The sequence below is a fragment of the Rhinopithecus roxellana genome, chromosome 3 (assembly GCF_007565055.1).
Source record: "Rhinopithecus roxellana isolate Shanxi Qingling chromosome 3, ASM756505v1, whole genome shotgun sequence".
NCBI classification, from domain to species: Eukaryota; Metazoa; Chordata; class Mammalia; order Primates; family Cercopithecidae; genus Rhinopithecus; species Rhinopithecus roxellana.
This window is the reverse complement of record NC_044551.1, coordinates 124,388,411-124,401,945: the sequence shown is the minus strand read 5'-3', so window position 1 is coordinate 124,401,945 and position 13,535 is coordinate 124,388,411. Positions and strand designations below refer to the sequence as shown.

Below are 13,535 nucleotides of genomic sequence, written 5' to 3'. Positions count from 1 at the left end.
CCCTTTCCCAAATAAGAGCTGCTATTATGGGGGATTAATGTACAGACCATTTCATATGTATACTTGGTTGTTTAGGAACACAGATAATTTCAGTTCCAGAATATATGAATTCCAGAATTAGTAACTTCTGTTAAAGATAAACGGCAGTTAAGAGAATTAGGGAAACTGAAAAAGGAAACTAAAGTTAGAGACAGAAACTAAGTAAAGATAAAGAAAAATGAGCTTTACAAAGCTACTCTAGTGGCACCTGGGAAGAGAAAGATCCAATCTGTTTCTAGGAGGGTAATCAAAGTGAAATCCAGGATCAACAATCTTGTCATTTTAACAAGGCATTTAACATACAAATGGGGGACCAGGAGTAGATAAGTGTCATTTGATATGTATCGTATCTATAGCAAAATGAAATAATGTGCAAGCTTCTCATTTACTGAGTTTAGTGGGCATAGCAAATCTTTGTTTGTAAGCACATGATAGGAAATAGAAATTTACAGTACATTAGAGAAGGTACATTGGAGTTATAGAGTTTTTATCACATATCCAATACTTAATGAGTAGTAGTTGGAATTAGACTACCGTCTATGCTTTCCAGAGACCATTATATCTTCTAGAAAAGTCAAAAATAATTATTTGAATTTTTAATTTGCTATCATTTTGTCATTTTCACCTATGATCTAGTAAGAATTGTATTCTTGATAACAGAAATGTAATTTCTTAAAAATGAGTTAAATTTTACTTAATTAAATAATTCATAGACATAAAAACAGAAATTTATAGAGGTTTTATAGTTGAGTATGGCCAGTTAACTCTTTTGAAAGACCTTAATACTCAAATCTTTTTCCTGACTGGGGACCCCTGCCAGATATTTACCAGCATAGGAAAAATAACCTAGTGCCTTTATCAGATTTTATTATGTACAGGAATCATCCAGAGATGTTGGTACAGGTAGCGTCTGTCTCAGTAGGTCTACAAAAGATCCCTGAATTCTAGTTTCTAACAAACTCTCAGGGATGCTGCTGTCTATGGACCATACTTTTGAATAGCAAGGCCTGAATCAGTAGCTCTCAGCCTTGATGCCTATTGGAATCATCTGGGTGGCTTTAAAAAAAAAACATTTCTAGGAATAAAACATTACTTAATTAGTCTCGGCTGCAACCTGGACACTGAGGGTTTTAAGAGCTCTCAAGTTGAGGTGAACAGGTAGCTAAACTTGAGAACCTATGGCCTAACATGTATTGGTTATACTTTTTAGGCCTCATTTCAGTACTGCATAGGTTATGAGAGTAAAAATGTCCAAAAATCTCCAAATCCTTACTGAAAATATAATTATCAATCAGGTTCCAACTTTAAGAATCTCAGTGGTTTCATTTTTACATTCTTATTAAATTATTTAGTAACATATTTAAACAGTATTTTAAAGATACTCATGGAATTATAATGAAATGACAATCTCAATTATTTTTAAATTAGGAGGTAGATTTATAAAAATATAAATATGTGAGTTTTAAAGTATGGGGAAGTGTCAGTTCCCTACAAGAAATAAAAAGGTTCAGACTAGTTAAGAAGCTTACAAAAAATCCCCAAGTCTTTCACACCAGGAGGAAGGCCCACAGACACAAGAAAGACAGGCAAAAGTTTACTTAGTATCACTACTTGAAATAGGCGTTGCTGATCCAGCAGTTAAAAACTGAATCATCACTATTACATCATTACTATTTTGCTAAATTGAGGTTTGAAAAGGTCAAGAAGCAATTCCATTACCGAGGCTCCTTCCTTAACTTTTAGAAATGTGCACCAAAAATACTTAATAAAAATAATATCTTAAACTCGGAGGTATTTGCACAATTCTATAATTACAGTAAATTGTACTGGAGTTTAAGTCAATGATAGTAAAGAGTACTGGAGTTTAAGTAAACTGCCACGTACTGGTCATGTGACTTAAACTTTGGAACAGGCTTCTTCACAACTAAAATAGTCCAATAAAAACGTGCAAACCCAAATTAATGCCACATACAAATATAAAACAGAATAAAGTATAACTTTCACAAGCAAAAAATAAATAATAATATGGTACGTTTTGTTGCAAAGAGCTAAAGTCCTGACTGGGAATGACTTCCAGCTTTGCCACTAATTAGCCACATAACAAGCAAATCACATACTTCCATCTCATTTTAAAAATAAAGATGCCTCAAGGAGATTATTTTGACAATCCCTAGCAGATCAAAGCTCTAAAAATCTAAAAATAACTGATTAAGTTACCCTCTAAATCAAATATGACTAATGCTAACAACAACAAAACCAAACCAAGAATTTCCTTTTAACATGATTGGTTCAACAAGCCTTTGAAGAAAAATATTTAAAACTTGTCTTCAAGTCTACTAATTGTACGGCAATCATTTAAAATAGTAAAACTATTTAAATCTAAAAAATATGTAGTGTGTGGAGGTGGGGAGAAAAGGGATCATTAAATGCAATGCAAGAACACCATGCAGAATTAAAATTTAAAAAAATGTAAACTGAGGATAAGTTAGCAAAAGCTTTTTCTAAGGAAAACTGTTTCAAAGCATGCAGTGTGAAATTTTACAATTTACCCCAAACAATATACTGTATAGCCATCGTTATTAAATACACACATTTTCTGTTTCCAAGTACTACAGATAACTCATAATTCCTATAAAAATTACCCAATTTAATAAAGATGGTAGTACGTGGAGATTATTTCCTTTTATTGTTTAAATACATGTCCTAGCAATCACAAAGTATCTAGTGTAGCCAAATACATAAGAAATCCCTGTATGAATCAAAAAGTGCCACTCTTGCAGCTTTCTGTCACAAGGAAGCTGAGAAATGTACTGTTAACAGTTTAGGAGACACAAGATTGTCTCAGTTTTAAGTTTTAATCATTAATCCTCTTCAGAACTGGAATCATCCTCTTGGTCAGAGAGTTCGGGAACAGGGAAGCGGAGAATGGCAGCTACCCCAGTCAACTGGCTGAGCTGTTCCCCAGAAACGTGAAGACTAGAGAATATCCTAACGGTGCCTGCATTCTCTTTCACACTGTCCACCAGCCTCACATACCGGCTCCGTGTGGCTACATCCTGATGCCTGAAGAGCTCATCGCTGATGAGCAATGTGTCAATTGCCATGGCTTCATTGGCCTTCTCCACCTGCTTGAGTCCATAGAAAGCTCGATCCGGTTCATGTTGTAACATTTTATAGAAGTCATCCAAGGCTTTGACTTCCCCAGCAGCTTTAGTGTCTGAAAGGCGGCTAGCTACAGTAGGGTCACAAAGGGCCTCTTTCAGGGAGTACTTGTGTCCGGAGGAGGCATGTACCTAGAATCACAATTATAAAAGTTAGGCAAAAGAATCTCTCAGAACACCCATTAATCAGCCCACAAAGGCTTAAAGCCAAAAGCGCTAATAAGGTTTCATATGTTTCAGCAAAGTTGACTCCACAAATTTGCTAGACATTTAATATTCTCTTTTTTTTTATTTCATTATCTCATGAAAATCCCAGGTAAGTAAAGACTTTCTCCTCTTATTTTTCCCAGTTCTAAAACTTTAGGAGTAGTTTATACCAATCCCTCTGCCCATTCTTAACTATCCCTGGGTAAGATTGTTTTACCTGAAGAAATTTGGACCGGTTTTCCAGGAGCAGTTTGTTGTCGGTCTTCACTGCTTGTTGAAACATGTAGTCGCAGAACTGCTCCCTCACAAATCCTGGGCTGGCCACCAGGATGCACTTTACAACATCAAAGTGTATGTGGCGCTGGATAGCCTGGACCACCTGTTCATAGAACCGCTCCAAGGCACGGTCATGCTGAGAGCAATTGCCTTTCCTTTTCCTAGGGATGTTCACCTCCACCTTGGCCCGAGTGAGGGTCATGCTGGGAGTGACTAAGCAGATATGGGCGAGGCCTTCCTGCATGACCACAGCCGCCACATCAGCGCTCCAGGCTGGGTCACAGGCCTGCTCGATGCGCTCCAGAACCACACTATCCCACTGTTTCTTGGCCAGGGTGAACTGGCGGTTGGGCTCCAGCTCGATGGTGTGGTAAGCTCCCATCTTGACATATTCATTCTCTTGGATGTTGGTCCCCTTAACCCGCAGCTGGCAGGCTTGAGAGTCGAAGTCGATGGCCTCCACGCAGAGAGTGAGGGTAGTGCGGACCCGATTGCTGCCCACGCTGCCCGTGGAGGACTCGGTCTGTACCTTGCGGATGGTGGAGGCGCGCAGGCTGTCGCCCACCTGCACGAGGTTGTAAGTGTGCCACATGTCCTCAGGCTCCTCGGGGACCAGGGTCACTTGGCCTGCATTATCCTTCTCGATGTTCTTCCTCACGAGCTTCATGACCAAGGAAGGGGCTCACTGACAGAACCACAGGAACCAAAGAGGTCCTCACCTCCGCCCCGGAGAGTGGATGGGAATGCAGGCCGGGAAGGGGGCGGGGCCCGGTTTCTATGCGCACTTGCCTGGCGGGAAGGAAATACTCTTGCTTCGACTCTTGCAGCCTAGGGGAGCACTTCCTCTATCTTCTCCTCTTTCAGTATGCGGGCGCGCTGCCCCTAACAGGCATGGGAAACACAGCAGCGAAACTCGTCCACTCCGCGGTTCCCGCTGGCAGCCCGGAGCAGCGGGCTGCCGTAATGAAGGCGCATGCGCAGCCCGCGTCCCGCGACCCGACGCACGTCTCACGTCCCCAAAGGGGAGGAGGGGCCGCAGTCCGCGCACGCGCAGGCGCACTAAGTTGTGAGGCGTTCCGGTAGAATGAACTCCCTAAAGAAGGCGCAGAGTGGTGGCAAGTCCTTTAGTTTAATGCCAAACTTGAACTTCCTAAGTTTTCTCTTCCATCCCTGTCTGTGAAGAATCCGGGGAGTGTCTGAGTGCAAATATTAGTTTTAATTGGCTGCAGTTGCCACTCTGCAACGCTTCCCTCTGGGTAACTTGAATTTCAAAACTTAGCAGTAAAAGTAGCTCTCAGAAGTGCAGATTTGGCCCCAAAGGCCCAAGCTATTCTCGTTTTTGCTCTTGCCTTATCCGCACTCGGACGCTACAAGCCTGTTGGAGCTGGTATTTAGACGCGGTTTCTGAGAACTACTGATCACGTTCCGTCTGGGCGCCCAGCAACGTGTCCAGCTGTTTTCTGCGCCTAGTTACCGTGTCTGCACGATCTCATTAACCCAGATGTTAAAGCGCTGGTCCCAAGAGAGAAGAAACTATGTGAAGAATTTACCCCTGGGTGGACCTCTCAGTTGCTTGACCTGATGTCCTGAGAAACCTAGGCTCCAAAGTTGGCAGCCTCAGCTTTCCGCAGTCCAGTAGCCTGTGAAATGTTTAGGGTGGGGGTTGGGTCGCAATAGCTTAGGGCCAGATCTTCACTGCCGCAGCTAAGCTAAAAGTCGAGGCTATGGGAAGTGGGGGAAAACAATTAACTATGACTGACCCTGATTGAATAGCTACATAATTTAAATACAATCCTTAAGTTACTTAGCATTCTTTATTAGGAAGTGGAAATGGAGAAGTGGGATTGCCTCTTTAAAAGACCCATGAATAGAAAAAACAAAGAAATCCAAAAGTTTCTTGAGATGGAGTGGAGCGCCGAAGAGTCCTGCACACATAGCTTCTCACTGTCTTTTCTGTTTTACTCTGTGTGGATTGGAAAGGGGAACTAACCAGCCTGAACAGATGAAACAGGGATGAAAGGAAGGAATCTGAGTTTGGCATAGGCTTGTGAAAGGAAAATAAATCTCGGATCCCCAAACTCATTAAGCCAAAGGGAAAAGTTAAGCTGGGAACTGGGTCACACAAAATTGCCTTGCCTCTTGGTTTTTGAATGAGATGGCTACCAGATGAAAAGCTACACACGTCGCTCATATTTTGCCCACAAGGAAATTCTCAGTGAGCGCCAAGATCTTTACCCTAAAGTGTTTATATTAAAATTTACCATGGGAATGTAAATGGATAGCTTCTGTTTTCAGCCTCTGCCCACCTGACACAAATGCATATCTGACTGTTCTCCTGCCCCATTTATCTATGTTATCTTATGTAAAAATGCAGATTCAGACTCACTATGCCAGACAGAGGCATGCATGATTATTTTCCCCCTGCCAACCTCTCACATGAAAACTGTATTTCTCAGTATCCCACCCTTTCCCCTTTAAATTTGGAGCCCTCAAAATCATCTTCCCAGAAAGGCATAGCCGGCGCGCGTCCTTAATTTTGGCAAATAAACGTCCTAAAATGATTGAGACTTGTCTCAACATTTTTCTCAACTGACAGGCTTCACAATTTAAATGTCAATTATCTTCCTAAGAGATTATCAGGTGACGGAAAGGTCCCCTCCAAGGGGAAAGTCCAAGTAAGAACCACTACTTATTAATATTTGTGGCCTCTTTTCTCTTTGTTTCTCGTTCTCTATGTCTCCCCTTACTTCCTCCTTCCTTCCCACCTTCCAATCATACTGAGTACCCTCAAGAAGTTCCTAATTCACATTGCCTTCTTCCAATTCCAAGAGAACCCAGCAACTTTTCACTAAGCAAAGAACTGATCACACTGAAGTGTGAAGGTGATTTGCCTATCCAAAGGACACTGTATTTTTTTTTTTTTTAAAGTATCTTGTTAACTTAAAATTCCTACCTAATTGGTAGGGCGAAAGTGTGCTTGGGTGTGTATGTGTGAGAGTGAGAGAGAGACAGAAGAAATAATTTTGAACTGGGGCTTTGAAGTGCTCCTCGATCATCTTTCTAAGTACAACTCATCTTTCCCATAGTCTGCCAAAGATTAAAAGCCACAGAATCACAGTGGTAAGCACACAGTAGGATCTTAACAAAAGGTTTTTATTGAAGAGCTATCACTTATTGAATGTTTATCAAGTTCTTTCCTATGCTCTAATTCTCCCCTGTGAGGTAAATATTTGTTATCCTAATTTTATAGAAGAAAATCAACCATGGGGAAGTTAAGAAATGTTTTCAAGATCACTAGCATTGACTAGCATTGAAATTCAGGCCTGCTTAACTCTATACCCTCTCTTTCCATTACCACCATCCTATATTATGAATGTTTGTAATCATGTTTGTCACTGCAAATTATGTGCTATTATCCACTGTCACTTCCCCTCAACTGTCACCCTTACCAGTTAAACAAAAACTCACAGCTTGGGAACCAACCTAGAGGGTTTGAAAGGCACTAGTCCCTTTCCTGCTCTTTTATCACTTCTTAAAATTATTATACTTTTGTCTTCTACATAGTTTTTTTTTTCCTTCTGTCAAGCCTAGGTCATCATTACACTCTTAGAGAAAGATCTAATATTCTACTTTAGAAAAAAAAAAAAAATATATATATATATATAGCTACATTAGAAACCTGTGAAAAACCCTTATTGACTCTTAAATCCATGGTTAAAAAAGTTTTATTTTAAGTTATGAGACAAACCACTTCAGGCCATTTTAAAAAATATCAATGTGCTTCCATAATTGAGCATACTATAAAATCTTTCATAGAATTACTGTTTTATGTGAAACATCTGCAATAGTTGGGAACTTTTTTTCCTTTTTTTTTTTTTTTTTTTTTTTTGTAATTTAAACCTGTAGTTGACTATTAGACGTTTTCACCCAGATTTTGTGTTATGGATTAGTATTTCTAGACCAATCATTATATTTTTATTTTGATTCATTTTGGATTCTCATTCCCTATGAATTAACGTCTACAATCCCTCGCTACAATCCCAAATTGCACTGGCCTTACAAATTTACTTCCCACTCTTCCCCTCAGGGCATCCTATATTCCACCTTGAAAGTAACCTTTGTTTCCTACATATGCTAGGAACTTTCTCATTTGCTACCTTAACTCATACTAACTTCTCTATTTAAAATGTCACTTCTTTTCTTTTTTTTTTTTTTTTTTTTTTTTTTTTTTTTTATTTTGTTTTTGCTATTTTAATTATCTTTTCTTTTTTTTTTTTTTTTTTTATTATTTTTTATTATACTTTAAGTTCTAGGGTACATGTGCATAACGTGCAGGTTTGTTACATATGTATACTTATGCCATGTTGGTGTGCTGCACCCATCAACTCGTCAGCACCCATCAATTCATCATTTATATCATGTATAACTCCCCAATGCAATCCCTCCCTCCTCCCCCCTCCCCCCTCCCCATGATAGACCCCAGTGTGTGATGTTCCCCTTCCCGAGTCCAAGTGATCTCATTGTTCAGTTCCCACCTATGAGTGAGAACATGCGGTGTTTGGTTTTCTCTTCTTGTGATAGTTTGCTAAGAATGATGGTTTCCAGCTGCATCCATGTCCCTACAAAGGACGCAAACTCATCCTTTTTTATGGCTGCATAGTATTCCATGGTGTATATGTGCCACATTTTCTTAATCCAGTCTGTCACAGATGGACATTTGGGTTGATTCCAAGTCTTTGCTATTGTGAATAGTGCCGCAATAAACATACGTGTACATGTGTCTTTGTAGTAGACTAATTTATAATCCTTTGGGTATATACCCAGTAGTGGGATGGCTGGGTCATATGGTACATCTAGTTCTAGATCCTTGAGGAATTGCCATACTCTTTTCCATAATGGTTGAACTAGTTTACAATCCCACCAACAGTGTAAAAGTGTTCCTATTTCTCCACATCCTCTCCAACACCTGTTGTTTCCTGACTTCTTAATGATTGCCATTCTAACTGGTGTGAGATGGTATCTCATTGTGGTTTTGATTTGCATTTCTCTGATGGCCAGTGATGATGAGCATTTTTTCATGTGTCTGTTGGCTGTATGAATATCTTCTTTTGAGAAATGTCTGTTCATATCCTTTCCCCACTTTTTGATGGGGTTGTTTGTTTTTTTCTCGTATATTTGTTTGAGTTCTTTGTAGATTCTGGATATTAGCCCTTTGTCAGATGAGTAGGTTGCAAAAATTTTCTCCCATTCTGTAGGTTGCCTGTTCACTCTGATCGTAGTTTCTTTTGCTGTGCAAAAGCTCTTTAGTTTAATTAGATCCCATTTGTCAATTATGGCTTTTGCTGCCGTTGCTTTTGGTGTTTTAGACATGAAGTCCTTGCCCATGCCTATGTCCTGAATGGTACTACCTAGATTTTCTTCTAGGGTTTTTATGGTATTAGGTCTAACATTTAAGTCTCTAATCCATCTTGAATTAATCTTCGTATAAGGGGTAAGGAAAGGATCCAGTTTCAGCTTTCTACTTATGGCTAGCCAATTTTCCCAGCACCATTTATTAAATAGGGAATCCTTTCCCCATTTCTTGTTTCTCTCAGGTTTGTCAAAGATCAGATGGCTGTAGATGTGCGGTATTATTTCTGAGGACTCTGTTCTGTTCCATTGGTCTATATCTCTGTTTTGGTACCAGTACCATGCTGTTTTGGTTACTGTAGCCTTGTAGTATAGTTTGAAGTCAGGTAGCGTGGCGCCTCCAGCTTTGTCCTTTTGACTTAGGATTGTCTTGGCAATGCGGGCTCTTTTTTGGTTCCATATGAACTTTAAAGCAGTTTTTTCCAATTCTGTGAAGAAACTCATTGGTAGCTTGATGGGGATGGCATTGAATCTATAAATAACCTTGGGGAGTATGGCCATTTTCACGATATTGATTCTTCCTATCCATGAGCATGGTATGTTCTTCCATTTGTTTGTGTCCTCTTTGATTTCACTGAGCAGTGGTTTGTAGTTCTCCTTGAAGAGGTCCTTTACATCCCTTGTAAGCTGGATTCCTAAGTATTTTATTCTCTTTGAAGCAATTGTGAATGGAAGTTCATTCCTGATTTGGCTCTCTGCTTGTCTGTTGCTGGTGTATAAGAATGCTTGTGATTTTTGCACATTAATTTTGTATCCTGAGACTTTGCTGAAGTTGCTTATCAGCTTAAGGAGATTTTGGGCTGAGATGATGGGGTTTTCTAAATATACAATCATGTCATCTGCAAACAGGGACAATTTGACTTCTTCTTTTCCTAACTGGATACCCTTGATTTCTTTCTCTTGCCTGATTGCCCTAGCCAGAACTTCCAACACTATGTTGAATAGGAGTGGTGAGAGAGGGCATCCCTGTCTTGTGCCAGTTTTCAAAGGGAATTTTTCCAGTTTTTGCCCATTCAGTATGATATTAGCTGTGGGTTTGTCATAAATAGCTCTTATTATTTTGAGGTACGTTCCATCAATACCGAATTTATTGAGCGTTTTTAGCATGAAGGGCTGTTGAATTTTGTCAAAAGCCTTTTCTGCATCTATTGAGACAATCATGTGGTTCTTGTCTTTGGTTCTGTTTATATGCTGGATTACGTTTATTGATTTGCGAATGTTGAACCAGCCTTGCATCCCAGGGATGAAGCCCACTTGATCATGGTGGATAAGCTTTTTGATGTGCTGCTGAATCCGGTTTGCCAGTATTTTATTTAGGATTTTTGCATCAATGTTCATCAGGGATATTGGTCTAAAATTCTCTTTTTTTGTTGTGTCTCTGCCAGGCTTTGGTATCAGGATGATGTTGGCCTCATAAAATGAGTTAGGGAGGATTCCCTCTTTTTCTATTGATTGGAATAGTTTCAGAAGGAATGGTACCAGCTCCTCCTTGTACCTCTGGTAGAATTCAGCTGTGAATCCATCTGGTCCTGGACTTTTTTTGGTGGGTAGGCTATTAATTGTTGCCTCAATTTCAGAGCCTGCTATTGGTCTATTCAGGGATTCAACTTCTTCCTGGTTTAGCCTTGGGAGAGTGTAAGTGTCCAGGAAATTATCCATTTCTTCTAGATTTTCTAGTTGATTTGCGTAGAGGCGTTTATAGTATTCTCTGATGGTAGTTTGTATTTCTGTGGGGTCAGTGGTGATATCCCCTTTATCATTTTTTATTGCATCTATTTGATTCCTCTCTCTTTTTTTCTTTATTAGCCTTGCTAGCGGTCTGTCAATTTTGTTGATCTTTTCAAAAAACCAACTCCTGGATTCATTGATTTTTTGGAGGGTTTTTTGTGTCTCTATCTCCTTCAGTTCTGCTCTGATCTTAGTTATTTCTTGCCTTCTGCTAGCTTTTGAATGTGATTGCTCTTGCCTCTCTAGTTCTTTTAATTGTGATGTTAGAGTGTCAATTTTAGATCTTTCCTGCTTTCTCTTGTGGGCATTTAGTGCTATAAATTTCCCTCTACACACTGCTTTAAATGTGTCCCAGAGATTCTGGTATGTTGTATCTTTGTTCTCATTGGTTTCAAAGAACATCTTTATTTCCGCTTTCATTTCGTTATGTACCCAGTAGTCATTCAGGAGCAGGTTGTTCAGTTTCCATGTAGTTGAGCGGTTTTGATTGAGTTTCTTAGTCCTGAGTTCTAGTTTGATTGCACTGTGGTCTGAGAGACAGTTTGTTATAATTTCTGTTCTTTTACATTTGCTGAGGAGTGCTTTACTTCCAATTATGTGGTCAATTTTGGAATAAGTGCGATGTGGTGCTGAGAAGAATGTATATTCTGTTGATTTGGGGTGGAGAGTTCTATAGATGTCTATTAGGTCCGCTTGGTGCAGAGATGAGTTCAATTCCTGGATATCCTTGTTAACTTTCTGTCTCGTTGATCTGTCTAATGTTGACAGCGGAGTGTTGAAGTCCCCCATTATTATTGTATGGGAGTCTAAGTCTCTTTGTAAGTCTCTAAGGACTTGCTTTATGAATCTGGGTGCTCCTGTATTGGGTGCATATATATTTAGGAGAGTTAGCTCTTCCTGTTGAATTGATCCCTTTACCATTATGTAATGGCCTTCTTTGTCTCTTTTGATCTTTGATGGTTTAAAGTCTGTTTTATCAGAGACTAGGATTGCAACCCCTGCTTTTTTTTGTTCTCCATTTGCTTGGTAGATCTTCCTCCATCCCTTTATTTTGAGCCTATGTATGTCTCTGCATGTGAGATGGGTCTCCTGAATACAGCAGACTGATGGGTCTTGACTCTTTATCCAGTTTGCCAGTCTGTGTCTTTTAATTGGAGCATTTAGTCCATTAACATTTAAGGTTAATATTGTTATGTGTGAACTTGATCCTGCCATTATGATATTAACTGGTGATTTTGCTCGTTAGTTGATGCAGTTTCTTCCTAGCCTCGATGGTCTTTACATTTTGCCAAGTTTTTGCGATGGCTGGTACCGGTTGTTCCTTTCCATGTTTAGGGCTTCCTTCAGGGTCTCTTGTAAGGCAGGCCTGGTGGTGACAAAATCTCTAAGCATTTGCTTATCTGTAAAGGATTTTATTTCTCCTTCACTTATGAAACTTAGTTTGGCTGGATATGAAATTCTGGGTTGAAAATTCTTTTCTTTAAGAACGTTGAATATTGGCCCCCACTCTCTTCTGGCTTGTAGAGTTTCTGCCGAGAGATCTGCTGTTAGTCTGATGGGCTTCCCTTTGTGGGTGACCCGACCTTTCTCTCTGGCTGCCCTTAAGATTTTTTCCTTCATTTCAACTTTGGTGAATCTGGCAATTATGTGTCTTGGAGTTGCTCTTCTCGAGGAGTATCTTTGTGGCGTTCTCTGTATTTCCTGAATTTGAATGTTGGCCTGCCCTACTAGGTTGGGGAAGTTCTCCTGGATGATATCCTGAAGAGTGTTTTCCAACTTGGTTCCATTTTCCCCCTCACTTTCAGGCACCCCAATCAGACGTAGATTTGGTCTTTTTACGTAATCCCATACTTCTTGCAGGCTTTGCTCATTTCTTTTTCTTCTTTTTTCTTTTGGTTTCTCTTCTCGCTTCATTTCATTCATTTGATCTTCAATCGCTGATACTCTTTCTTCCAGTTGATCGAGTCGGTTACTGAAGCTTGTGCATTTGTCACGTATTTCTCGTGTCATGGTTTTCATCTCTGTCATTTCGTTTATGATCTTCTCTGCATTAATGAGTCTAGCTGTCAATTCTTCCACTCTTTTTTCAAGGTTTTTAGTTTCTTTGCGCTGGGTACGTAATTCCTCCTTTAGCTCTGATAAGTTTGATGGACTGAAGCCTTCTTCTCTCCTCTCGTCCAAGTCATTCTCTGACCAGCTTTGATCCGTTGCTGGTGATGGGCTGCGCTCCTTTGCAGGGGGAGATGCGCTCTTATTTTTTGAATTTCCAGCTTTTCTGCCCTGCTTCTTCCCCATCTTTGTGGTTTTATCTGTCTCTGGTCTTTGATGGTGGTGACGAACTGATGGGGTTTTGGTATAGGTGTCCTTCCTGTTTGATAGTTTTCCTTCTGACAGTCAGAAGGCCTCTCTGTTGGTCTGTTGGAGATTGCTTGAGGTCCACTCCAGACCCTGTTTGCCTGGGTATCAGCAGCAGAGGTTGCCGAAGATAGAATATTGCTGAACAGCGAGTGTACCTGTCTGATTCTTCCTTTGGAAGTGTCCTCTCAGGGGTGTACTCCACCCTGTGAGGTGTGGGGTGTCAGACTGCCCCTGGTGGGGGATTTCTCCCAGCTAGGCTACTCAGGGGTCAGGGACACACCTGAGCAGGCAGTCTGTCCGTTCTCAGATCTCAACCTCTGCGTTGGGAGATCCGCGGCTCTCCCCAAAGCTGTCAGA

At 40.3% G+C, this 13,535-nt stretch overlaps 2 protein-coding genes across 4 annotated transcripts in view; both read right to left on the bottom strand.

Annotated features, from left to right (window-relative positions):
* The window catches only part of ITGA1 (integrin subunit alpha 1), a 328,522-nt gene that overhangs the window by 163,950 nt on the left and 151,037 nt on the right, over positions 1-13,535 (bottom strand). The window lies entirely within an intron of this gene.
* PELO (pelota mRNA surveillance and ribosome rescue factor) lies at positions 2,129-7,277 on the bottom strand. The gene is made up of 2 exons (XM_010386057.2): positions 3,625-7,277; positions 2,129-3,332 (listed from the first exon to the last, which is right to left on the bottom strand). The coding sequence occupies exons 1-2, from the start codon at positions 4,348-4,350 to the stop codon at positions 2,901-2,903; spliced, it is 1,158 nt and encodes a 385-aa protein (XP_010384359.1). The 5' UTR covers positions 4,351-7,277; the 3' UTR covers positions 2,129-2,900.

Excerpts from the sequence above, each read along its gene's own strand:
- PELO (XM_010386057.2), bottom strand. The coding sequence starts at position 4,350 with ATGAAGCTCGTGAGGAAGAACATCGAGAAGGATAATGCAGGCCAAGTG. Across the intron at positions 3,333-3,624 it reads ACCGGTCCAAATTTCTTCAG|GTACATGCCTCCTCCGGACA; the intron begins GTAAAACAATCT and ends TTGTGATTCTAG.